This window comes from Neomonachus schauinslandi, chromosome 9 (genome assembly GCF_002201575.2).
Source record: "Neomonachus schauinslandi chromosome 9, ASM220157v2, whole genome shotgun sequence".
Classification (NCBI taxonomy): domain Eukaryota; kingdom Metazoa; phylum Chordata; class Mammalia; order Carnivora; family Phocidae; genus Neomonachus; species Neomonachus schauinslandi.
In genome coordinates this window covers 125,858,060-125,885,071 of record NC_058411.1, presented here as the reverse complement: position 1 = coordinate 125,885,071, position 27,012 = coordinate 125,858,060, and the positions used below count along the sequence as shown (strand labels likewise).

General features: G+C 39.8%; 1 protein-coding gene across 4 annotated transcripts in view; it reads left to right on the top strand.

Moving 5' to 3' along the window:
- LRRC28 (leucine rich repeat containing 28) overlaps positions 1–27,012 on the top strand; it is a 163,840-nt gene that overhangs the window by 115,766 nt on the left and 21,062 nt on the right. For all 4 annotated transcript variants that reach the window (XM_021680508.1, XM_021680509.1, XM_021680507.1 and 1 more), the window contains 3 exons: positions 5,146–5,248; positions 24,433–24,608; positions 26,345–26,504. In XM_021680508.1, the coding sequence (XP_021536183.1) occupies positions 5,146–5,248; positions 24,433–24,608; positions 26,345–26,504 (439 nt within the window). The remainder of the gene's footprint in view (positions 1–5,145; positions 5,249–24,432; positions 24,609–26,344; positions 26,505–27,012) is intronic.

The window sequence follows — 27,012 nt, the reverse complement described above, 5'->3', positions numbered from 1 at the left end:
CAGCTCTGCCCGGACAGCCTGTGATCTTGCCGGGGGTTTAGGGGTCTTGGCCTGGCCAGTAGGCTGTGCTGGGTCAGCTAAAGCAAGAGCTGCCTGCTTCTCTTTATGATCTTGCACTCTGTTTTGTGATCTTCTCTTTACATTCACAGGAGAGAGGTAAAAGACTAAGATATATCGAGAACCAGTTATTATGCAAGGGATCAGGCTTGGTGTTGTATACATTGTTAGGCTTCTTGACAAGCCTGTGAGATAAGTATTACTGTCTGGTTTTGCAGAGGAGGTAACAGGCTAGGAGCGTTTGATTTGCCCCTGTCCCTGTGTCTTGAAGCAGTTAGGAAGTAGAAAGCCAGGATTCAGACTCCGTTCTGACTCCATAGCCCACCACATCCTGTACTCTGTATGAGATTGTGTTATTTGGGAAGGTTAAGTGTCTATATTAAATATTCATGTCCGTGTGGTGTTACACTTACTACTGTGTGATAGATTTGATCACAACTGAGTCATGTTTTCTTTCAGCTTCGGTAGAAAATCATTCATTCCATTAAGGGCATATATAAAAAAGAACATTCCCTAAAGCAGTCAGGAGTTACAAAAAGAATTCTCTGGAATATCGAAAAATCTAAGATAAGATCGAAACCATATAGTATTTTTAAATCACTGACTCTTCATTTTTTCCCCTATAAAACTAGGGTAGGAAAGAAGACAAAACCATGTAGGAAGTAGCCAGTGTCAGCTTTTATTTAATTTTGTATTATGATCCTTGCATGTAGCCTCTTTTCATTTGCACAAGCTCTTTTGTGTGTATTAGAGGGGAGAGGTGCTTCCTCTGTCATGTCCCATTTCGTGTCCTTGACTCAAGGGGATGAATCACTGTCTCTAGAGGCTGTTGCCTCCAACTCTTTTCTGTGCAATTAAACTATAGAAAAGTGTTAGTGCCTTTTGCTGCATGCCAAGGAGAATTCTCTCTTAATTGGCCTTCTGCTGTAGGGCCACACTTCCAAATATGTCACCTATTAATAATGAGAATAATAATAATTGCCATATATTGGGGAAGGTGTATGCCAAGGATTCTGCTTGATAATTTAGAAGCTTTGTTAGTAATTCTCACTGAACTTAAGAGAGAGCATTATTGGGGCGCCTGGATGGCTCAGTTGGTTGAGTGTCCAACTCTTGGTTTTGGCTCAAGTCACGGTCTCAGGGTCGTGGGATCGAGCCCTGTGTCGGGCTCTGTGCTCAGCAGAGAGTCCACTGGGGATTCTCTCTCTCTCTTCCCTCCCCCCACTTGTGCTTTCTCTCTAAAATAAATAAATAAATCTTTAAAAAAAGAGCATTATTTTCTCCTTTATATGGTTAGGGAAACTGAGGACACCCATTTAGTAAATAGAAGAATGGGGATTCAGACCCAGGTTGTCTGACTCCAAGACTGTTCTTACTCCATTAATTAGTATCCTACACTCTTCACTGCTGCAGAAGCTCAAGTAAAGAATCTTTCCTCGAGTCCCATAGGGACTCTGAAAGGCAAATCTGAAACCAGAGCTTTTGCATTTTATCAATGTAGTTTCATTTTTTGGAAAAATTCCAGTTTTCTATATGCCTTTCAAGTCTACAGATGTCTATTTGTGACGACAGGATTTGTAGTCATATCAGAGAAGTAGTGAAGAAATCTAGAAGAGGAATTCTTTGGGTAATGTTGAGGCCTTTTTCAATGCAAGTGGATTCTGGTATTTCTATCTCTATTTTTTCCATCTATGTTCTATAAATTTATAGCCTTTTATGCCGGCAGATGTGTTTCTACAGATTTACTAACGTAAGAGTATACATTATTTACATGTAGTATATTATTCTTATGCTTCAAAAAATATTGTGTAGTGATTTAACTTTCACAGATTACATTCACATTCAGTTGTCATAACAACCTGGGAAGGTTGAGGGGCACTACTGTGACATTTAACGTCTTGCAGACTGAAGCTCTGCTCCCGGGGCTAATAAGTGAAAGAACAGACACATAAACTATGAACCGACAGTTCACAAAAATATATGTAAAAATGGCCCTCGGACATATTTGAAAATGTTCACACTCATAATTAGAGAAATGCAAATGAAGACAATGCCAAGATATCACTTCTCACCTATCAGAATGACAAAAACTTTTAAATAGGATAACATGTTTTGAAAGTTGAGGGTGTGAGAAAGGCAGTGCCTGCATACGTTGCTGGAGGGGAAGCAGATTGGTAGAATCCTTCAGGAGGGAAGTACCAGGAATCCACCCATCTTTTGACCCAGCAAGTGTACTTCGAGGGATCAATACTGCGGGTATGCCTCCAACAATACCGATGTAGATGTACACGCAGATGCTTATTCTTCCATATGTTTTATAGGTCTGTCCGTTAAGAGATTCTAGAAGGAATTGCACTCCCATAGTAATGAGCACACACAGTGCTCAGATCATGGTTTATAAACACTTATGCCCCAAGAAAAGGAATCAAGACTCCTTGGAGAAAGTAGTTGATGTCAGGGTTAGAGGAGGGAAAATACAAGCTGAGCTTGGGACATCTTGGACCAGAAAGTAAGGAAGTGCTCAAAAAGGGATGAAAACTTGTTAAAAGAACATAAGAACCAACCTTAAGCTGCTCCTAGTTGCCAAAACTGGAACATTTTGACCGATAAAATCATAATGGTATTGGGTTTTTAGTCCTTATGATAAAATAAATATCCATGAATCCATACTGATATAAAAAATAAATGAGAAGGAAGGGAAGGCTCTTCCTTACAGAAAGATGGTAATAAGAACTCACTGTTAGATAAATACCATACCATAATTATTGCAAACAAGAGCCATTGGTGGATGCTAAAATTAATATGCAAGATTTTGAAGAGGAACAGAATATTTACATAGGCTTGGGGCTGTAGTAATCAGAATGCTTGACCTGGGGTGGAGGTGGGGGGCTGCTTCCAAGATGGCCCCATTTCCTCTCCAGACATCTGTGGGAGGGCCCTCCTGACCAGGAAGTTGTCTTCTTCCAGAATGAGTGATCCAAGGCAGAGAGCAAAGAGGAAGCCACGTTGCCTTCTGTGGTTTACTGTCTGAAATCACACACCATTTCTGCATGTTCTGTTGGTTAGATCTTGTTAAGCCACCACACTGGGGAGGGGCATCTCTAGCCAGTAGCCCGGAAATTATTTTTTCTCCCTGAGAGTTGCCACTTCCCCTTTTGATGCCTCCCAGCACTCCCAGCTTTGGTTCCTCTTTTTGGGTCTTGCTCCTGTGCTAGTTCTGGACAGGAGTATCAGGATCGTTGTGATAGGACGAGCAGTGGGAAGGAGGAGGCTATGTGGACCCTTCCCGCCCTCTTCCACGAGGAACCCTTCTTCACCTCAGTCTTCTGTCACCCCTCCCCACTTTCTGTAACAGATTGTCCAGAACCCACTGTGAACCCATGAGACTTTTTACAAGCCTCCCTAGAGCAGTGATTTTTATCATTTTTCCTGCCTGTCTACATCTATATTATATCGTATTCGTGTCTCTATCCTTAAGGTCCTTAATGGGTGAATGGGTTTCCTTTTGAAATGTAAATATATTTAAGAACCTCCTAATTCAGCTATCTGGGCCTCTGTATTTTCCCAAACTGCAGGTCTAGAGGGAGGAGATGTCCTTCAGCCTACTGCCTGTTGGCACAAGCAAAACTGCAGAAGATTTTTCAAAGATTGTGTTCTTGCTTCAGGGAGTCGAGGGTTTAGCAAAGCTGCTGAGGACTCTGTTCTGTGGCAGTGAAGACAAAGAGCCCCACCCAGTGAGCGCTGGGAGTGGAGAGGAAAGCTAGTGGAACATTCTGGGGCACACAGTAGGCAGGAAGGGATGACCTCAACACTTGGAAGTGTCTCTGACTGCTGCCTGTGCTGGCCAGAGATCGCCTTCAGTACCCCATGCTTGTCCCTTCACCGAGTCCTCCTGCAGCCATTGCTCCCCCGTTGCCTGCTGCTTCTGGAAAACATCTGGATTCTCTCTCTGGCACACCTGTTCCTGTTGCAGACCCCTCTTTTTGGACCCCCTTTCTCACCTCTTCCCATTCCTCCTACATACTGTTAAATAACAAAAAGTCAACTGAGTGCATTTGAAGAGCTAATTGGCTTTATTAAGTGATAATGGGGCAGCATCCCACCTAGCAAGTCGAAAGGAGCTCCGTCAAGCTGCAGAAAAGGGAAAGTTTTTAAAGGCAGAGAGGGAGCAGTGAAAAGGAAATTATTAGGAAAGAATGCATTGTTTTAGGCAAGGTAGCCCTGCTGAGGGGAACGGATGGGGTCTAGCAGTAAATTTCATAGTGCTTACCAGGAAATTCCATGTTGACCGGTTAAAGGTTACATTCCTGAGGGAGGTTGAAACTGTAATTAGGTTAGGTATTAAGGCCTGGTTTGGTGACGTGGCCTAGCATAAGTGACTCCATTCTGGGCCTGTGGTTTTCTTTGTAGCAATACCCATTCCAGTTCTTACTCACTGGCCTGCAGGAATTGTCCACCTCATCTTCACCCTTCACTAGAGGACTGGGATTTAGGGTTCCCTTTGCTTCTTCCTCCCCCTACAGCCTTGGGCAGTCTATCCATTCCGACATTGACCTAGCTCCAGAGACTTCAGCCCAACCAGGGCCTGATCCCTAGCCCTCCCTCACCTCTGCTCCCCTCACTCTACCCTGGGGGAGGTGAGACGCAGTAGGTGATACAGGGGTAGAACTAAGCCGGGCTAGGCTGACTTGCCAACTTTGTTTATATCACCTTTTTTCCATTGGAGAAAAATGAAACTGAATGCAGACCTACAACAACCATTATTTTTAAATTAAAATTGTCTCTAAAAGGTCACAGAATTTTTAGGTGGGAAGGAAATCTAATCATATTCTCTTCCCAGTTATCTCATTTCACAGTTCAAGAAATCAAAGTCCAGGTGGGTTAAGTTATTTTTCTACAGTCACGTTTTCTGATGCAGAATCTAATATTCCAGCTGACATAATTTCACACTCAGAGTTCAGTTAAATCTATAACAATTTGTCTTCCAGAATAGAAATTTTGACTTACTCTAATATGGATTACATTTTACATTTCACATTGTACTGGTACGTATTTCTAGGAATTATAGTACTTTTCTTTCCAATCCAGATTTAGGTCGATCTCGAGAACTACAATACGTGTATGTGGATAACAACATTCACCTGAAAGGCTTGCCGTCCTATCTGTACAATAAAGTCATCGGGTGCAGTGGGTAAGGCTGATTTCATGTTTTACGCTATAGCTAAACTCTTTGCCACGTTCATTTCGATTTTATTTTTTGGTCCTGATGTAACTTAGAAATAGGTGAACTACTTTGGGTCATCCTGTTCAATTCTGTCTTTGGCCTTACTTTGCTAAACCAAGTACCTTTAGAAGCTAAGAACATTGGGCAAGTGATTTACAGTATTATAGGTTGAGTTCAGTTAGTATGCAAGTTGTTGAAAATTCCAGTCAAAAATGAATCCGTGTATACCATTATAAACTCCATAGTATCAGTCACTGAAACTGGAGGAATCAGCATGAACTTAAAAGCTTTCCTTCTCTTCACTCCACTATGGTGACAATTCTGTAGGAATAGCTTTAGTATCTAGAACTTGACCATTTTGAAATACTTAGAATGCAACATTTGAAATATCCTCTTAATACGAATCATGACTGTAGCAACCAAAACAGATGTTTCAGTTCAAGGGAAATGATAGGCTTTTATTTTCAGAGCAGCAATAAACTTTCCTTCTCAGTCAGGCTTCTAGAAAGGTGGCTTCAGCTTCTCCTTCTATAACGTTGGGACAGAACCACCTTAAAGTGTTTCCCAGGGTGTTGTGAGATTAATAAAAGACAACTCAACCTCCAGAGCCTGCTTTTAACTGGCCTGCCTTTCCTCACATAAACAGCCAAAGGATACTTGGGATACGTTCAAGGCCACTTAGCCAGCATATTTACTCTGTCCTTGTGATTCCAACACCCTGCATAAGCCGGCTCATACTATGTGTAGTTCTGGCAAGAAGAGAGCTGACCATAAGCTTGTGTGTAGAGGACAGCCACTCCCCTGTTGGCCTGGCTCCAGGGGATGGGCCCTGAGCAGCTATTACTCCAGAGAGGGCATTCCTTGGAGTAGTGGCCTTCCCTTAGGAAAAATTATACCATTGTTATCTTGGAAGAGCCTTCAATGACGTTTCGAAGGGCCCATATAGGCTGACAACCCCAGAGATGTATTTCAGAACCTTCTGTAAAGCAGAGGTAATAGAACATGCTGCGGGGTTTTTAGCTCAGTGATTTTTCGGCAGCTGATTATGTGACTGCTGTGGTACTCAGTAGTACTCAGGCATTAATCCTAATGAGTTCTTAAAGGATCTGTAATACAGCCTAATTCTTCCAAGTGGTAAGTAGAATACCCCCCCCATCACCAAGATACACGGAATGATGCAAGCAAGCTCCAAGACTGAAGGCAGTTCTTCCCACATCTAAGCCTTCAGAGACTGCACTGAAGTCTCTACCACAATTAAGGAATAGCTTTTACTTAAGATAAAGAGCCTTCTACTTTGTCGTGTAGATATGGATGTTATCGACTGCCAGAAAGTTCTATATGTGCTGAGTAGAGAGACATTTTTTAATCCTTGACTTGGTATCTGGTAGCAGGAGTAGTGAATTTTATAATTAATTTTCTTTGAGAAAATAAATAGTAGGACAAAATATGCAAATTATTACCTAGTAGTCTAAAATTATTATTATAATTTATTATAACATCTTCCTTTGGAAGTAGTAATAAGAAAATAAATAATTATTCAAAGAACAGTATCAAACAATTGGTTTTGTAATATTAGTCGTTTTTGGAATAGAGGCAACCCCACTTACAAATGAACTGTGATCCAAAAGGCATTTTTAGTCTTGTTGGTTTAACTCCGAATGCATTTCTCTTTAGAAGCAATTCTGGTGGTTGTATTCCTGGCCAGCTCATTAAAACATCATTTAACTCATTTTACACCCCCAAAATTATATTTCATGGCGAAACGTACTCTGAATTCTAATAGATGGTGGCTACTGAAGGCTTGGCAACAGAATTAAGGGGCCTCCTTCTTTGATCTCCTTTATCTCTCTTGAATATATGCAAAGGGAATCCCCCCATTCCAAGTCAAAGTGGGGGCCGCTTTGGGAGAAGGAAGGGCCAGGAGTAGAACAAGTTTCTGAGGTAAACCTAATAATGAAGAGCAAAAGGGTACTTGAGGCCTAGAAAGTGCGCTTCTTGATTCTGAACAAGGATCTTGGTTCACTTAGTTCTTTAAGTGAATATTTACTGAGCAACTACTCTGGTCACTATGTTAGACAATGGCCATACAGTGATGAGTAAAGCAAATTCTTAGTACCTGGCCTTGTGGACCATATAATCTAGCCAGGAATCCAAATAAACAAATAATTGATCAAACCTGGTGTCAATTCTCTTTAAGGAGATATTTAAGCTGAGAACCTAAGGGTCAACATACTTGGTTCTCCACTGCTCTCACATGTTGCTTCTTAGATGTAGGCCTGGAATATAAGAACCCTCTAGCTTCTTCTCCCTTAGAGCAACAGAGCAAAATAAACACAGCTTTAGGGACTGTGGCAGAATATGAAAAGTCTGCTGTATGTATAATTTCGCATCTTCGAAGGAAAATGCAGAATCAGATATAAAACTGTAAACAAGTATAAATATAGCAAATAACAAATGTTGTACAGTTTCAAGAAATCTTAGAAGTCTCACATAATTATCTTTGATATTCATGGAAATAAAGTTAACACCTCCTTATTACATGTTCACTTATTTGTCATATAATTATTGAGCATCAGCTAGCAAGTCAGCACTATGCTGAGAATTGTGGAAAAGACAAAGATAACTTAGATGTTTATCCTAATATATAAAAATAACTGTTAATACAAAAAATAAATAGCCTAAGAGAGGTAGAATGATAGAAATTTAGAGCATGGGACTATCTTTTATGACCTAGCCTTGAAGTTACACACTGTCATTTCTGTTATACCCTGTTGATTACACAGGTCAACCCTATTCATTATGGGAGGAGACTTCTTAAGGGAGTGAGTACTAGGAGGGGAGGATCATGGGTGCCATCTTGGAGACTGGCTGTCACAGCTTCCTTGCATCCAGTGCTCTTTGCCAGCTTCACAGAGAAGTAGGATTTTTTTTTGTCTTTGTCTTTCTTACTGTTACTATAGGAGTAAATGTCTTTAGTTCTTCTGTATTTTACCCAGAAAGAGAATTCCTTCCCGTTAGAATTTTAGAGAATGGTAATTGGCACATTTGCTTACTTAGGAGAACTTAATGGTAAAAGTGATCCTATACCAGTTATTTTTTTTAGTTGTCTGATTTTTTGAAGAAAAGAAAACTGAGCCATTGCTTTACTTTTTCTTATGTAAATAAGCAATTACAGCTGGATTTGGTACAAATTGGTTAAATGACTTGATTAAATGGTTTGTTAATATAACCACTTAAGGTAACAAAGTTGTTTATATGAGAAATGCATTCTGAGTTCTGAGTTAAACCAGCAGTCTGAAAAAAATAGCCTTGGGGCACCTGGGTGGCTCAGTTGGTTGAGCATTGGACTCTTGGTTTGGCTGAGGTTATGATCTTGGGCTCGGCACTCAGCGCAGAGTCTGCTTGAGATTCTCTCCTTCTCCCTCTTCCCTCCTCCCCCTCAAATAAATAAAAAAATCTTTAAAAATAAAATATAAATAAATAAATAGCCTGTACATCATAGTCTCTTTTTTTGTGGGGGCTGCCCCACATCTAATAACAAGCAATATTAGATACCTGAACCCGAACCACACCTCGTGGGGCAAACACAAAGCAGTGTGGCTACAGATAAAAATACCGAAGTGTGACTTGAGCTGTCAATCGAGAGACAGAGTTTGCAGTTTGATTCCAAACAAAGTAATTGTTTATTAAAACAAAAATATTAACACTCCTTTTAAGAAGAATGTAACAGAATCTAGCATCTTTACAATATAACTTTCACAGTGTACAGGATGCAACCCAAAATTACAAGACATATGAATAATAAGAAAAATGTGGCCCATGGGGCGCCTGGGTGGCTCAGTTGGTTAAGGGACTGCCTTCAGCTTAGGTCGTGATCCTGGAGTCCCTGGATCGAGTCCCACATCGGGCTCCCTGCTCAGCAGGGAGTCTGCTTCTCCCTCTGACCCTCCCCCCTCTCATGTGCTCTCTCTCTCTATCATTCTCACTCTCTCAAATAAATAAATAAAATCTTAAAAAAAAAAGAAAAATGTGGCCCATTCTCAAGGAAAAAGACAATCAGCAGACACTGACCTGAGAGGACCCAAACTGTTGGTATTGACAGATGAGGATTTTAAAACAACTATTCGCAATGAAGTAAAGAAGAGTAAGTTTGCAGTGAATGAAAAGACCAGGAAAAAAAAAAAAAGAAACTGTAGGAAAGAAATAAGTGGGGATTCTAGAGTTGAAATACAGTATCTGAAATAAAAATTCTTCTTGATGGGGTTAACAACCGAATGGGTATAACAGAGGAAAAGGCAGTGAGCTTGGAGGTAGATCAATAGAAATGATTCAGTGTGAAGAACACAGAGAAAAAAGATTGAAAAGAAAAATGAACCCAGCATCAGGGATCTGTCAGACAATATAAAAAAGCCTGATAGCAGTATAATTGGTGTCCCAGAAGGAACAGAATTTTCTTAATTTTTCTCTTTCCTAAGAGAAATGCAGCAAAAATGTTTGAAGAAATAACGTCTGAAAATTTTCCAAATATGATGAAAGACTTAAGTTTACATTTTCAAGAAGCTTAGCGAACCCTAAGCAATATAAATTACAAAGAAAATGATGCCTAGGCAAAGCTGCCAAAAACCAAAGATAAAAAGAAAATCATGAAAGCAACCAGAGAAAAATGACAAATTATGAACAAAAGACTGTTACCTTCTCATCAGAGACTATGAAGGCCAGAAAACAGTGGAACAACATTTTTAAAGTGCTAAACAAACAAACAAACAAACAAAAATTGTCAACCTAGGAGCCAGCAAAAACACTTTTCAAGAATGAAAGCAAAATAAATGTGTTCTCAGACGGAACATAAGTAAGCCTTAAATGAGGCCCTGCCAAAATGGCAGACTCTTCATCCAGACCAAGGCCATCCTCTGGGTGGCATAGTGTCTTTCCTTCTCCCTGTCCACTTCTCCCATTCCTTTTCCTGTAACTTAAGCTGAAAAAAAACCCTTTTTGTTAAAAGGGAGGGTAAGTCTAGTAGGAGTTCCCACAATAATGAACAAACGGATGACTTCATGTGCTTTCTGAAGAATTAAAAGATAGTTATTCGGGTGCTTTCAGTAAGAGTATTTAATTCTTTTAACATGCTGTTAGGTGAAATGGAAAGTGTGAAAACGCACATGAGTTAATGTGCTAAATAACACATGTTCTGGAGCACAATCTTGGTGGCAAAATGTTGTCACTATTCACTTTGCTTTTAGGGTTAAATGTTGAATGGCAGCTCTGAAAACATTGAGTTGAAAGAAAATCGTGTGATAATTGTTATAAATTATTCTGCATAACTAAGCCCAAAGTACTAACATTTGTAACAGATTTCAACTCATTTTTATAACTCACTTAAGGATTCAGATGTACAATTTTTTGGTAACTACCCTGGCATTTAATCTAAAGTCATAAAAACTACCGAGTTAGAAGTCAAAGACACCAAGGCTCAGTAATTGCCTGCTGATAATGATGTCAATTCATTGTGAACAGAGGCATATATGGGGCTTCCATCCCTCCTTGCTAGCAATTCATTTCATAACTACTTTTTCTGGAGATGAGTGACCCTAGCTTCCAAGGCAGATACCTGTCCGGCCTGCTCCCCCACTTGTCATTCTCTTGCATGTGCCAGACACTGGCCAGTAGGAGCTGTTTAACCCCCTGTACCCTGCGCATTCACAGAGCTGAATCCCTGTTCCGTTTCCCTGGAATATCATCTGTTAATGTTAATTCGTAACAATAGATTCCTTCATGGCAACATCTTAGACCGGTGTTTTGTTTTGTTTTTAAAGATTTTATTTATTTATTTGAGAGAGATATATAGTGAGAGAGACAACATGAGCAGGGGGGAGAAGGTGAGGCAGGCTCCCTGCTGAGCAGGGAGCCCAATGTGGGACTCGATCCCAGGACCCCAGGATCATGACCTGAGCCGAAGGCAGATGCTTAACCGACTGAGCCACCCAGGCGCCCCTAGACAGGTGTTTGACCAAATGTCTGTGTACTGTGATCTAGGCAAGTTGAATCAGAAGTTTAACCATCACACACTATATTGTAGCAGATTAGCAAAAGACTCATTTACTGTAACAGTAGAAAACAAGAACAGCTATAAACTGGACCTAACCGTTACTGTGTGCAAGGCAATGTGCTCAGGGATTTATCTGCATATTGCACGTAATCTTCCCAGCAATCCTTGTGATGTTGTCCCCATTTCAGAAATGAAGAAACTGAAGCTCAGAGAGATTATGTAAACTGTCCCAGCTCACCAAGCTGGGCAGTGGTATATTTGTCATCTGCTCCATTGTCCATACTCTTAACTGCTCTCTCCTCTTTGGTCTAGAATCACCTCTGTATGTTTGAGCCCCTCTGCTAGCTCCTTGAGAGCAGAGATGGAAAATACCTTTCTCACACCCCTATTTCGTGTAATGGGGTGGATATTTCATCTCTGATGAGGTCGAGGGCAGTTGGCCATGCCCAGCAGAAAGGTCCCCTAACTCGTGTGAATTCCTCCCTTCCAGTCTGCCTTCCTCATAGCTGAGGCTCTTCTCCACTGTGAAGCAGAGAAGGCATTTAATAGACATATCCTAAAATGAATTTAATTAGCCCTTTATATCCAGTGGTGAAGAGTAGGAACTTCTGCTAAAGGAATTGTCAAAGGGAAATTAGACCTTGTATAAAAAGAGAATCCACTTACTTGTTAATGTGAACCTTTTCAGTGGTTTTAGTCAGACACCTGTCTTTTTAATTATGGGAGATGAGGAAAGCATTAGGAAAAATCTGGCTTTCAGTTCCCTCAACCTTTATTTGTTACTCTATATTGTTAAATTCCTTGGGCAGTGTCCATGTACAGTTCATGCACAATTGTATTAAGAAGCAGCAGCTGTTAAGGCAATAGCAGTATGAAGTAAACATTCACAAATGACTTGCTTGGTTTTTATTCTGAATTTTCATTGTTTTATGGTTTTGCTCAGGGTTCTTACACTACAGCGTGGCTATAAAGTTTGAAAACAAATAATATTATTTTACCATGTACATTAGTCAGGGTTCTCCACAGCAACAGAACCAATAGGATGTATGCGGGGGTGAGGGGGAGAGGGAGCTTGATTTATTTTGAGGAATTGGCTCATAGGATTGTGGGGGCTGGCGAGTCTGAAATCTGCAGGGCTGGCTGGAGACCCAGGGAAGAGTTGATGTGACAGCTTGAGTCTGAAGGCAGTTTGGAAGGGGACCTCACTCAATCTTTTTCTCTGAAGGCCTTCAGCTGATTGGTTGAGGCCCACCCACATGGTAGAGGGTGATCGGCTTTATTCACAGTCTACCGATTTCAGTGTTCATCTCATCCAAAAACTACCTTCACAGAAACATCTAGTCTGGTGTTGAGCCAAATAATCTGGCTACCGTGGCCTAGCCATCTTAATAGAAAAATTTAATCATCACCCCATGGGTTGTAGTAGGTCATCAAAAGAATCATTTATTGTGTGTTTGCCTGTGTTTCCACACTTCATGGCCACACTGCATAGTAGCATTTTGGATATTATTCCTTCATTGTATTATGAAAGAAACAGTCATTATAAAGTGAACTTGAGATTCATTTCCTCATCTTCACAAAATGGTTCATAAGGGTAATATCCTTCCCACCCATGGAAATATTAATACCAAGCCACAGGTGTGCTTCTACAAACTCATGCTGATGTGATCACATGGGCTGAACAGAGGTTTTGAAAGTGAGAGGGATAAAGGCAAAGTCAACATCAAAGGCAAAAATCGCAAGAATTTGTAAACTTTGACATGATTTGACAGGCCAGTGTGTAGCTGGTTTGCCCCGTGCACCCATGCCAGCTGTTAGATTATTGACAGTACTGACGTATTTCTACCCACGTTGGTGAAGAGCTCTTGGGCTAAGTCCCCGAGTCCCCCAGCTTCCAAGTCGGCCTCTCCCTAAGGTCTCATAATCCACAACAAAAGGCTAATGACTAACAGAGCAGAGGGCTCCAGGACCATGCCCCAGCAGCATGATACTGTTTGTTTTTGTTTGTTTTAATAAGGTATAATTTACAGACAGTAACATTCACACTTTTTAGCGAACATTTCTGTGAATCATGACAAATGCATGCAGTCATAAAGCCACAACTATAACCAAGACACAGGACAGGTCATTCACCTCAAAAATGTCCTCTGTGTCCCTTTGAAATGAACCTCCCCCCTTCCACCCCAGCCCCTGGAAGCCGTGGTCTGTTTTGTGTCCCTATATTTTACCCTTTCTAGACTGTCCTATAAAATGAAGTAATAGAAGCTTCCATAAACATTCATATATGGGGTTTTGTGTGAACATAAATTTTCATTTCACTTGGATAGAATTCCTAAGAATGCATTTGCTGGGTCATATGGTAAGTGTATGTTTAGTTTTGTAAAAAACTGCTGGACTGCTTTCCAACGTGGCTGTGCTATTTTGTATTTCCGTCAGCAACTTAAGAGAGTTCTTGTCAGTTTTTTTTAATCTTTCAGACATCCTAATAGGTGAGTAATGATATCTCATGGTTTTAATTTACATTTCTGTAATGACTACTGATGTTGGACCTCTTTTCATGTGCTGATTTGCCATCCATCTATCTTCTTTGGTCAAGTGTGTTCCAATTTTTCACTCACTTTTTACAGATTGGATTGTTTTAAATTATTGACTCTTGAGAGTTCTTTATATATTCTGAATACATGTCTTTCATCAGATATGTGATTTGCACATATTCTCTCCTGGTCTGTGGCTTGTCTATCAATTTATCCGACTTAACTGGTGTATATTGTGGCACTTCATAGTACCCACCCACCCAACACACACATGACTCAAGATACATTTCATTTAATCCATAAATAAGACATTTTCCAAAATCCTGTTTGACAGATTACTGTCATTTTTCCTATATAATCATTTCCTGAAATGTAGTGATCTTGTAATGTAACCAAATATAGATATTTGTAATGCTTAGGAGGTCACTAGCACATCTCCTGGTCCTGAGACTTCTAATGGACCCCTGCAAGTACCCCCAGCTTATTTCCTTTTTGGCACCATGTAGATGCCTCGGTATTCTTTTTCCCATTTCCTTTTTATCTTTTCTCTTTCAGACTTCTTTATCTATGTGTGATGACTCAAAACAACCAATCTGTGTTTGGAACTGCTTAGCTATCGATATGGAAACTGCTAGATAGAAGAGAAAATTGAACACGTTAGATGAGTTCACAGCGGAAGAACGCCTATAATACAGTTAGAAAATGTGTGATAGAAACTTCAAACGTTGTGGTAGATCATTGGTAAGAGAGGATATCAGGGAAGACTATATAAAATAATTAGATTTGGGGATGAGTAAGATTTGTATTTGGAATGCCCCAATGTAGAAATTTTCAGGCCCAATTTGGCCTGTAAGCAGGAGGGGCCATGGTGCATTTTAATAAAGACAGCATTGCCTAGAATAAGGCGTATGATTCAGAATCCACAAGGAAACGGTAAGGCCACACACATCCATAGGCACCTCTCTGCTTACGTTTTCCTCCTTTTGAATCAACTAAGGGAAGAGGGTCATTTCTTAAAATTTGGTTAGAAGGCTTCCATATTTTGACCCTGCACATCAGTGTAAATTTCATTAGCTTACCAAAGGAACATTACCAATAATTTTGAAGTTCCTGTATGCCCCTTTCTAACTGTACGCTCTTTCCCAAGGTTAGCCACTATTCCGAATTTTATATTTATCATTCATTTATACTTAGTTATGATTTTGATATATGTGAATATCTCCCCATATAGTATATTGTCAAGTTTTGTATCTTTGTGTAAATGGATCATGCTGTATGTATGCTCCTGTGACTTGCTTTTTTTCATGTAACATTTTGTTCTTAGTCTTCAGCTTCTTACCCATTTTTCTGCTCCTTTTTAGAGAAAAACTGTTTGAAAGAGACATTTATACTTACTGTCACCACTTCCTTCCATTCTCCCATCCACCCACACAGGTTAGGCTTTGATAACCCAATTCTACACCAAAGCCAGCATTTTCAGTGTCACTAGTCCCTTCCACGTTGCCAAATTCACTTCTCAGTTCTAATCCTTCTTGGCCTGTCCAACACTTGATCAGTTTCTCCTTGAAACACCTTCACCTCACTTTCAGAACACCTGGCTTTCAGAACACCATCTCTCTGGTTCCACTCCTCTGCCACTATACACCCCTTCTCAGCCTTCTCTACTGGTTCATCCTCATTCCCTCGTTCATGACATCTTGGGCTCAGGACTCAAAACTCTTCTCCATCTGTATCCAAAAATTGCAGTTCTCCACTCCAGGGTATTTGGAAATGTGTATAAGTTGGGGAGGGGGTTGGCTTTAAGACTGGGTCTCTACTGACATTTGGTGGGATGCTAAATATCTAGCAATGCACACAGAAGTTCTAAACAATTACGAATATGTGTCCCCCTAGAATGCCAAGAGCATCCCCGAAGAGAAACATTTCTAGGTTGGTTATTTCATACCATCACAATTATGCTTTAAATACTACGCATGCATGACTCCCACATACAGACATCCAACCGCATCCAATTGGCATTTCCACATGGATGTGTACAATTAAATGTTAACATATCCATAATCAAATCCCCCAACTCAGTCTTCCACAATCTGCTACACATCAGTTGATGGAAACCATTCTTCCAGTTATTCTGCCTAAAAGCTTGGGGGTCGTCTTTGATTTCTCTTTCTCTCGCATCCACAGCCAACTCATTATATAGCCTGTTGGCTGTACATTCAAAAATAGATTCGGGCTCTTGCCACTTCTCACCACTTCTATTTACTATATCTCCTTGACCTAAATTACCATCATCTCTCACCTGGATTAAAGCAGTAGTCTTCTTCTGTCTCAACCACCTTGAGTCTATTTTCTACATAGTGTCTGGCAATCCCAGCCAGGTCATAACCCAGATCCAGTTATCTCTATTCAGCCATCACCCTTGGCATTCCATGTACTTAGCATAAGAGCCAGAGCCCTTCCACTGACCTGTGAGCCTGTACATGACTTGTCTTCTAGGTCGTACCTTCAAATTCTTCTCCTACCACTCTCTCCCTTCCTGCCTCCACTTCGGCCATATTTACCCCCTCCCTTCTTCTTGAGCATACCAGACTCCTGCCTCTTTGCACCTGTTTCTCCTCTATCTGAATATTGTTCTCTCAGATTTCTTTGTGGTCTTAACACCACATGTATTACAGCTTCCATCAAAATTCTCAATCTTAGAGCTTATTAGACATATTAAGAATGGTTATTGTAAAATTTGTATCAGATAATTCCATCATCTGGCATCTTTTTAAAAATTCTTTTTTTAATAGCTGTTGTTTCTCTTGATTTTCTCTTAGGCTGTTTTATCTACCCTTATACCTCGTTAGTTTTGATTGCCTACCAGATATGGTATATAAAGAACGTTATATTATCTTAGGCCTCAAATTATATTCTCTCCCTGTAGAGTGGCCTCAAGTACATGTGTCTTTTTATCAATCTGTTGCTTCTCAACTCTGAATCTACCCTTTTTCCTGGAACTGGCTCCTATAGAACTTTCTCCTTTGTCATGTGGATTAATATAAGGTTTTTTCAGTAGAGGGCCATGGAGGGATACGTCAAGGTCAGAAGAGGAGGAAAGCATTTCCCTTCCTGCTTCCGGGCTGCTGTTTTCTGCACAGTGGCTGGCAAAGGGAGACCTGGGAACAGTGCCGCTGAAACCCACACTCTCCAGCCAGTTTCTCTGTTCCTTGGCGGACCACTCTTGCAGACTACCTGGTAGTCTGCCACCCAGGGAGCTGATTCTGTGACCCAGCTCTAGCCCCCAGCATGTTTTCCACCCCCCAGCAGCAGGCCAGCTTCTCCAGCAAGTTTCTCTGCTACCCGATGGGCTGCTTCTGTGGACTGCCTCCACAGCACTGCGTGTTCCTGTGGCAGTCATGCCCCCAAATAGGTCTAGAGGGGGGAAGCTTTCCAAGTAACTTTCTTGTTCATGCTCCCTACATTCTGGAGATTTCTTTCCGCTTAACGATTCTTATAATTTTCCCTCTTCAAATTCCCAGTGTGGTTTTGCCTCCCGACTGGACACTGACCGATACAATGACCTTCTGGCCATTTGCGAGGCTCTTTTCAGTGGCTGGCAATTTCAAATCCATTTCAGGAATTGAGAAGATTTGAAGTTAGGCTTCAGTCCTTGAGATGGCCTCTACCTTCAGTTCCTCCTTACTCCAGGGGCCCTTTGTGTGGATGATTTTTCAGTCCTGCATCTGTCTTAATGGGCTCTGGATGCCAGTATTCGTCCCTGTGGGTCCCTTTAGGCAGTTAAATGCTGCTCTGCTTCAAGCAGTCTTTTCAGTAATTGACAAACACCCTTAGGAAAGAAATAGCCCCAAATGCTGGTTTGTTCCTCAGGTTCTGTCTTGTCTTGGATCTTGGCTCTATAATTTTTCCTGAATGCTCTCCAAGGCCGTAAAGCGGATATTTCATCCAGCTTTTGATACTGTCTTCAGTTGGTTACTGTTACCTGGCTTGCCATCACAAGAAGTGAAACTTCTTTATAAATCTGTTCATCTCTTTCATATCTGTCTTACTAGTTCCTCTTTTATTCTTTTTTTTTTTTTTTAAGATTATTTATTTGAGAGAGAGTGTGGAGAGAGGACAGAGGGAGAGAAAATCTTAAGCAGACTCTGCCTTGAGCGTGGAGCCCAACACGGGGCTCCATCTCGTGACCCTCAGATCATGACTCTGAGATCATGACCTGAGCCAAAACCAAGAGTTGGGCGTTTAACCGACTCCACCACCCAGTTGCCCCAGCTGCTCTTTTATTCTAATGTTGTATATTTTTAATTTCTCTCTTTAATCAGTACATGCCAGGCATATTTTTTATTTGAAAGAATGAGATTTTGGGTTTATTTATTCTTTCTATTCTTTGTTTCCTTTTCACCAATTTCAGCTCTTAGGTTTTTCAATATCCTATTCATACTTTGTATTTATTGTGCTTTGCTTTTCCTGGTATATATATATAGCACGTGCGCATGCACACACATACACACATCTCTGAAACCATCAGTACAATTAAGATAATAAACATATCCATCACTCCCAAGGTTTTCTCATGCCCCTTGGTCATCTTTCCTTCTGCCCCCATCCTATGTCCAGACAACCACTGATCTATGTTCTGTTACTGTACATTAATTTGTATTTTCTAGAGTTTTATATGAATGCAATCAAACAATATATTCTCTATTTTGGTCTGGCTTCTTTCACGCAGCATAAAATTTGGAGATTTATTCATGATGTAGCGTGTATCAGTAGTTCATTCCTTTTGATTGCCATGTAGAATTCCATTCTACGGATATACTACAGATTACTTCCATTCACTTGTTATGGACATTTGTGTTGGTTCTAGTTTTTTACTTCATTACAAATAAAGCTGCTGTGGACATATGTAGACTGTCCTTTAATGGTCCTAGTCTTAAATTTACTTGGATAAATAGTAGTAGAGAGTCTGGATCATAGATATCCTTAATTTTTGAAGGAACTGCCAACTTTCAAAAAATAACTACCATTTTGCATTCCCACCTCAATATAAGAGATTTTCAGTTCTTCCCTATTTTTGCCACTTTTGGAATAGTCAGTCTTTTAAATTTTATCCATTCTAATTGTTCTGCAATGGTATTTCATTATGTTTTTAAATTACATTTTTCTAGTGAATAAGAAGATTAACATAACATAAAAAAAAAAAGAATGCACGTCTTTGCTTGTCTTATTTGCCGTCCATATATCTGCTTTGACATAGTGTCTATATAAGTCTTTTCCCCATTTTTTTCTTGGGTATTTGTGTTCTTATAGAGTTTTGAAAGTGTTTTTTTATAGATTCTGGATACAAGTCTTTTATCTTATATATACTTTGCACATATTTTCTCCCAGTCCATGGCTTGTCTTTTCATTGTCCTAATGGGGCCTTTTAAAGAGCAGACATTTTTTATTTTGATAAAGTCCATTTTACCAATTTGTGCCTTTATGGATCTTGCTTTTGGTGTAACCCAAATCACAAAGGTTTTTTCCTGGGTTGTCTTCTAGAATTTTTAAGGTTTGGGTTTCTATTTTGATCTATGATTCATTTTGAGTTAATCTTTTATATGGTACAGATATGGCTGAAGTTCCTTTTTTTTTCACATACGGATATACAGTTAGTTGTTCCAGTACCATCTATTAAAAATACCATTCTTTCTCCACTGTATTGCCTTTGTACTTTTGTTGAAAATTAGTTGTCCTGGGGCGCCTGGGTGGCTCAGTCGTTAAGCGTCTGCCTTCGGCTGAGGTCATGATCCCAGGGTCCTGGGATCGAGCCCCGCATTGGGCTCCCTGCTCGACGGGAAGCCTGCTTCTCCCTCCCCCACTCCCTCTGCTTGTGTTCCCTCTCTCGCTGTGTCTCTCTGTCAAATAAATAAATAAAATCTTTAAAAAAAAAAGAAAAAGAAAATTAGTTGTCCTTAAAATGTATGGGTCTATTTCCAGAAACTCTCTTTGCTCCATTAATCTCCCATCCAAGTACTAACCAGGCCCGACCCTGCTTAGCTTCCGAGATCAGACGAGATCGGGCGCGTTCAGGGTGGTATGGCCGTAGACTGCTCCATTGATCTATTGGTCTGTTTTGACACCAATACCACATTGTTTTGATGACCATAGGTTTACTGTAAATCTTAAAATTAGGTAGTGTTAGTCCTTCAAATTTTTTTTCAAAGTTGTTTGGCTATTCTAATTGTTTAGCATTTCCCAATAAATTTTAGAATCAGAGTTTCAATTACATTTTTAAAAAAACCTGTGGTTTTGAACTGTGTTGAATCTATAGATCAATTTGAGGAGAATTACTATCTTAGCAGTTTTGAGCCTTTCAATCCATGATCACAATACACATCTTCATTTCTCAGCAGTATTTTGTAGTTTTCAGTGAACAGGTTGTGGGCATCTTTGGTCAGATTTCTCCCTAATTATTTTTATATTTTTCATTCTGTTGTATATGGCATTTAAATTTTTTTTCAATTTCCAATGATTATTGCTACCATCTAGAAGTACAAATAATTTTGTATATTGACCTTGTGTGCTCCAAACTTGCTAAGCTCACTTAATAGTTCCAGTAGTTTTTTGTTGTTCTTGTTGTTTTGTTTTGCTTTTTGTTGTTTTTTTTTTTTTTTTTTTTGTAGATTCTGTTGGACTTTCTACATACACAGTAATGTCTTTTGGGGAATAAAGGCAGTTTTACTTCTTCCTTACAAACCTGGTTGCCTTTTCTTTCTTTTTCTTGCTTTATTACCCTGGCTATAAGCTCTATACAACGTTAAATAGAAGTAGTGAGAGAAGACGTGTTTTTCTTGCTGAACTTACTGGGAAAACAGTCTTTCACCAAGTATAATATTAACTGTTGTTTTGTCATAGATAGCTTTTATCAGATGAATAAATTCCCTTCTTTTCCTAATTTGCTAAGATTTTTTTTGAATGGGTGTTGAATTTTGTTAGACAACTTTTCTGTATCTGTTGAAATGATTATGTGATTTTTCTTTTTTTAAAGTTTTAGTAAAATGAATTACATTGATTTCTAATGTTAATGCAATCTGAATTGGCAAGATAAACCTCATTTGGTCATAGTGACTTGATACATTGTTGAATTCAATTTGCTAAAATCTTGTTTAGGTTTTTTCCAACTACGTTCAACAGTGATGCTGGGTTTTTTGGGTTTGTGCTGGCTTTTTCGGGGTTTTTTTCTCTTGTAATGTGTTTGTCTGATTTTTGTATCAGGATAATGCTGGCTTCATAGATTGAGTTGAGAAGTATTCCAACCTTTTAACTACAAATTCAACTTCTTTAATAAATATAGGGCTGTTCATCTTACCTCTCTCTTGAGTGAGGTTTGGTAATCTTTGCCCTTCAAGGACTTTGTATTGGCATAAAATTGCTTATTGCCTTTTTGTTATCTGTAGAAATCGGGCAATGTCTCCATTCTCATTCCTGATATTAATAATTTGTGTCTTCTCTCTGATGAGTCTTGTTAGAAAATTTTCAATTTTATTCATTTTTTCAAAGTTCTACCTTTTAATTGATTTTTCTTTATCATCCCATTTTCTATGTCATTAATTTTTTTAATTCTTTATTTAAATTCAGTTTAGTTAACATATATGTATTCTTAGTTTCAGGGGTAGAATTTAGTGATTCATCAGTTGCATATAGCATCCAGTGCTCATTATATCAAGTGCCCTCCTTAATGCCCATCACCCAGTTACCCCATCCCCCCACCCACCTCCCCTCTAGCAACCCTCAGTTTGTTTCTTATAGTTAAGGGTCTCTTATGGTTTGCCTCCCTCTCTGTTTTTATCTTATTTTATTTTTCCTTCCCTTTTCCTATGTTCATCTGTTTTGTTTCTTAAATTCCACATATGGGTGAGATCATGTGGTATTTGACTTTCTCTAACTTATTTTGTTTAGCATAATACCCTCTGGTTCCATCCATGTTGTTGCAAATGGCAAGATTTCATTCTGTATGATGGCTGAGTGGTATTCCATTGTATATATGTATATATACACCACATCTTCTTTATCCATTCATCTGTCGATGGACATCTGGGCTCTTTCCACAGTTTGGCTATTGTGGACATTGCTGCTGTAAATATTGGGGTGCGTGTGCCCCTTCAAATCACTATGTTTGTATCCTTTGGGTAAATATCTAGTATAGTGTCATTGATTTTCTTGATGCTCTTTATTTCTTTTCTTCTATTAAGTTTTAATTTGCTCTTTTATTTCCCAATTTCTTTAGATGAGACCTCTGTATGTAACATGTCCTTGTTCTAGGCAGTAATTATAATTATTATTATAATGACCTTTACTGCCAGTTCTATCAGTTCTTGGTTGATTTCACTTGCATGATTTTTCTCATTATAGGTCATATTTTCCTGTTTACTGGAAAGTCTGGTAATTTTTTATTGGATGCTGGGTGGTGTGAATTTTACCACATTGAGTGCTGGATGTTTTTGTATTCATACAACTATTCTTGATATATGTCCTAGGACACCATTAAGTTCATTGGGAACAGTTTTAGCTTTTAAGATAGGGCTTTTAGGATTTGTTAAATGGGAGTAGAATAGTGTTCAGTCTAGTGCTAATTATTTCCCACTACTGAGATAACACCCTTCCATGCACTCTACCTAATGCATCATGAACTGTGAGGTTCAAGTCTGATTGATAAGAACAAGCACTGTATTCAACCTTGCATGAAAAAGATAAACCTTTCATCTTTTCAGCTGGTTCTTCCTCCAGCCTCAGACAGTTTACTCACATGCCTGTGCTGATCAGTACTCATCTGAATACTCAAGGGGGACCCTCTGCAGATATCCAGAGTTCTTTCTTTGTGCATCTCTCTCCTCTGAGGTTCTCTCTCCTGCAACCTCTAGCTGCTTTGGACTCCCTGAGCTCTTAGTTCCTTGTCCTCAATTTAAGGTGCCTGTCATCCTGTGATGGAGTTCCTCTTCCCTGATTCAGCTGTTCTCTTCAGTTGGGTCTCTGCTCAGATGTCACCTCCTCAGAAAGACTTACTTTGATTAATACAGCTCTCACTCCCCTCTCACTCTGTTTTATTATAGATTTACCTTTTCATCGTCTGGCTCTCCTCACTATAAGAAGCCCAATTCTGATCTTACATATGTACCTAACAGGACTGTATGCTCATATGTATCACATAATAGACACAAAAATGTTCGTAAGAGCACAACACTGGAAACAGTCCAAATGTTTATCAGTTACTACACAGCAATGAAAATGAATAAACTATATAGTACATGCAGCAACATGGATGAATCCCAGAAATATAATGTTGACAAAAGGAGCCAGATACAGAATGCGTCATGCTGTTGAAAAAGGCAAAACCAAACTATAATGTTCACATTTGAAATAGTGGTTCCCTTTTGGATATGGGTTTTGCTCAGGAGGGTGTCCCAGAGTAGTCTTCTGAGGTTCTTTCTTTTGAGCCAAGGGAGAAATTGGTTGGGTGAAGTCAGTTGTGTCAGATATTGTCTCCTCTGCAAAATCTTCCCTAATTCCCTGGGTGGTCGGTCACTGCCTTCGCTGACCCAACATTAGAGCAATGATACTGTAATTATTACATTTTCCAAGGGAAGGAGTCATTTTGTTTTGGTTTTGGTTTGGTTTTTGTTGTTTTACTTTAAGTATCTTTAACTGGCTGGTATAGAGCTGATGCTCTGGAGACATTTTCTGGTGGAAGGAATGAGCAAATGAAGGAACCTCAAACAAACGAGCCACGGCTTCTGCAGCCCAAGCCTGTGCCCTCTCCCTCATTGCCAGAATTCTAGTGGAGGGCAGAGAGATTAGCTCATATTGTATCTGGAGAGCCAAAGTTTGTTGGCACCTGTTTGTCGTTAGAGAAGAAAAGTCTTAAGACTTTTAGGTAACCTGGTGGTCTTGGAGAGGAGGTAGGATGAGGTTGGACTCCTTAGTTTTGGCAACCATGCAGCTGTAGGAACAAAGCTGCCTCCGCCTTCTTCCCGGTTATGAGTGGCTACAGGGGCGAGGTCATGACGTCATGTATTCAGGGGGCTTCACTATGAATCTTTTCCCACCAGTTTATGGAAGGATCCAATAAAGTTATCTTATACCATTAAAAATCAATTTGCTTTGTGGGGTTTCTTCCCCCGCCACAAAAATTCAGTTAAACCAGAGTGCTATAACTTAACAGAGTACTCTTTTTTCCTTTTCATTTTGAAAATTTCAATAAGCATGAACTTGGAAAGGGTAATAAAATGAGGATAAAGGGAGCTTCCAGAGCAAATTGTGTAGATCTCCTGAAGGAAAATTCCTTCAGAGTTTGTCCTTACTGGAAGGAACTGGCCCTCAGCAATGCTGTAGCTGAGTTCCAGCTGATGAGTTTACATTTCTGTGCCAGGCTTTATTAAGGAACCCAGGCTAGCATCTGTTCACTTTGAAAAGAATTCTGGCAATTCAGCAGTGTCTTAAAATTTTAAACGTATATTTTGATTAACACATTTTTATTGGCACATATATTCTTTTCCTATTTTGCTAATACTACTGTGAATGTGCCTCTCTAGCTGTGGTGCTCCCATTCAAGTTTCCGAGGTGAAGCTGCTTTCTTTTTCATCGGGGCAGCTCACCGTTTTCCTCCCTGCCGAGGTGAAGGCCATAGGGACCGAGAATGATCGCGTCCTGCCTCTGCAAGAGTTGGCCATGAGGAGTCTCCATCACACCTACCACAGTTTTCTTAAAGGTACACGGGACTTTCTCTCTTTCTGCCTCTTACTCAGTGACCTTAGAAATTGTGCTTCGTGCTGCCTTGTTGGGGTGTCCGTGTTTGTTATTGTGGTGAAATATACATAACATAAAATTTGCCATTTTAACCAGTTTTAAAATGCTCGTTCAGTGGCATTAAGCACATTCACATTGTTATGCAATGGGACTTTTTTTCATTTAAAAAAAAAGTTTTAATATTTTATCAACACTGATCCTTCCGCACCAGCCCTAAAGGACCGAGGTTAGAAGTTAAACCATGTGGTTTAAATGGAGGAAATTGGTGTTTGGGCACGTATCTGGGGGAAGTGAGAAGGCTGGCAGAGGCACTTTCTTGAGGAGGGAAAAAAAATGCCAAAGGCTTATCCTTTTTAAAGCAAAGTTGGGTCCCTTCCAGCAGAGCAGGTTTTCGCCATGCAGCCTCCTCACATCTGAGAAATTACAGACCTAGAGGGGAAGAAATACCAGGAGTTTCAGGCAGTATTGTGGATCTCAGAGATGCTTTAAGAAAGCAATAGGCAATTTTAATAAGATACGTTCCAAGTGTTTTCAAAACTGCTAAATGTTTAATTTTTGCTTTAAAAAAAAGAATAAAGATCCATTCAAAACATCTCCTATTAACCTTCTAGGAATGCCTAACACAAAGTTATTTTTTAATACTAAAAAAAAACTGTAATTATTCACCTATGGGGAAATTCCATTTTTATAAATGGTTATTGATAAAGTCCAGACAGGTATAAAGGATGATAAGATCATTTGTATTTCCTTCCCAAAGATGACTCAGTAATTTTTTTAGGTTTCACCTCAGTGTGACCCATTTCCCTCTCTGTCTTCTGGATGTTTACCATCCATGGCAATCCAGTGGACACTTGTGCTCAAGATTGCCTAGGCCACTGGGATGTTTTGCTTTAAATGTTTCTCTTGTATAGCTCAGGCCAGGCTGACAAGGAGGCACCCTCTCTATATATAAATGACAGCTTGCAGGAGTGAAACAAGGAGAAGCTTGGTTTCATTCTTTTTCCTTTCCTTTGATTTCTTTGTTTCCCATTTTCATTCTTTTCAGTAAATATAATTTAGCTTGAGTAATGCTAAATGCTCAATCGATTTAGGTAAAATTTAATGAAAGTCAGTGTTAGTCTTTGGTGCCAGTCCTTTTTTATTCTCAGTCTCCCATAGAAAGTTTTACAAACCTCTCTGGGTAAATTAATGCCTTTTTAAAAAATCTTTGTTCTTAAAGAATATTTGGTCATATTCTTTTCTTGCTTCTACCTCAGGACAGCTTCTGTTTGCGCTTTTTTTTTTTTAAAGATTTTATTTATTTATTTGAGAGAGAGAATGAGAGACAGAGCATGAGAAGGAGGAAGGTCAGAGGGAGAAGCAGACTCCCCGCTGAGCAGGGAGCCTGATGCGGGACTCGATCCCGGGACTCCAGGATCATGACCTGAGCCGAAGGCAGTCGCTTTAACCAACTGAGCCACCCAGGTGCCCCTCTGTTTGCTCTTAAAAGAGTAGATTTAGGTTTTTCTCTTAGTATCAAAAAAGTTAAAAAAATCTTTCATTTCCAAATAATTCAGTGCCTATCAGATAACAGTATTTTCAACATGCAATACTTTTTAACTAACTGAACTGACTTAGTAACAAAGAAACATTTTAAGCGGAATTGAAGGAAATCTGATTATTTTTTTATGCATGCATGTTTTTTCTCTTGTGTTCCAGATTTGAACTTTCTGTCTCCAATCTCGTTACCCAGAAGTCTCCTGGAGCTGCTGCACTGCCCCCTGGGGCACTGTCACCGGTGTAGTGAGCCCATGTTTACGATTGTCTACCCCAAGCTCTTTCCCTTGAGAGAGACGCCGATGGCAGGGCTGCACCAGGGGTAATGACGCCTAAGTGGGCACCAGGGCTTACACCTGGGCGAGGGGGGAGGGAGGCCATGCATGAAAGTATTGTTAAGTCAGCAGCTGTCAAGGTGCATAGAACGCTTCCTGAGATACAGCTGAACGAAACAAAAGCACATTTTCAGCATCACGAGAAAACTGGACTTCCCTTTATTACTTTTTTGATCATATGCAGAACAGTTTTATTGTATATACTATTTAGAGTAGCTCATTCTTTGTAGGAGTGTTTTCCTGCTATTCCCCTATTCACAATAGGCTTTAGGCAATAAGGAATGTAAGAACAAAATATTTGTTATATAATGGGACCAGCCCAGCCCTTCTATTTAATTGGCGTGGCTAACTGAAAGTGCATGGCTGAACATCGTGTGTGTGTGTGTGTGTGTGTTTCTGTTTTGAATTTCTAACACTTCCAAATGCCATTCTCTTGCCACTCTCTATTTCTTGGCACAGTGCCTTGAATTTGCTAAGAATGTCCACCAAGTAAAA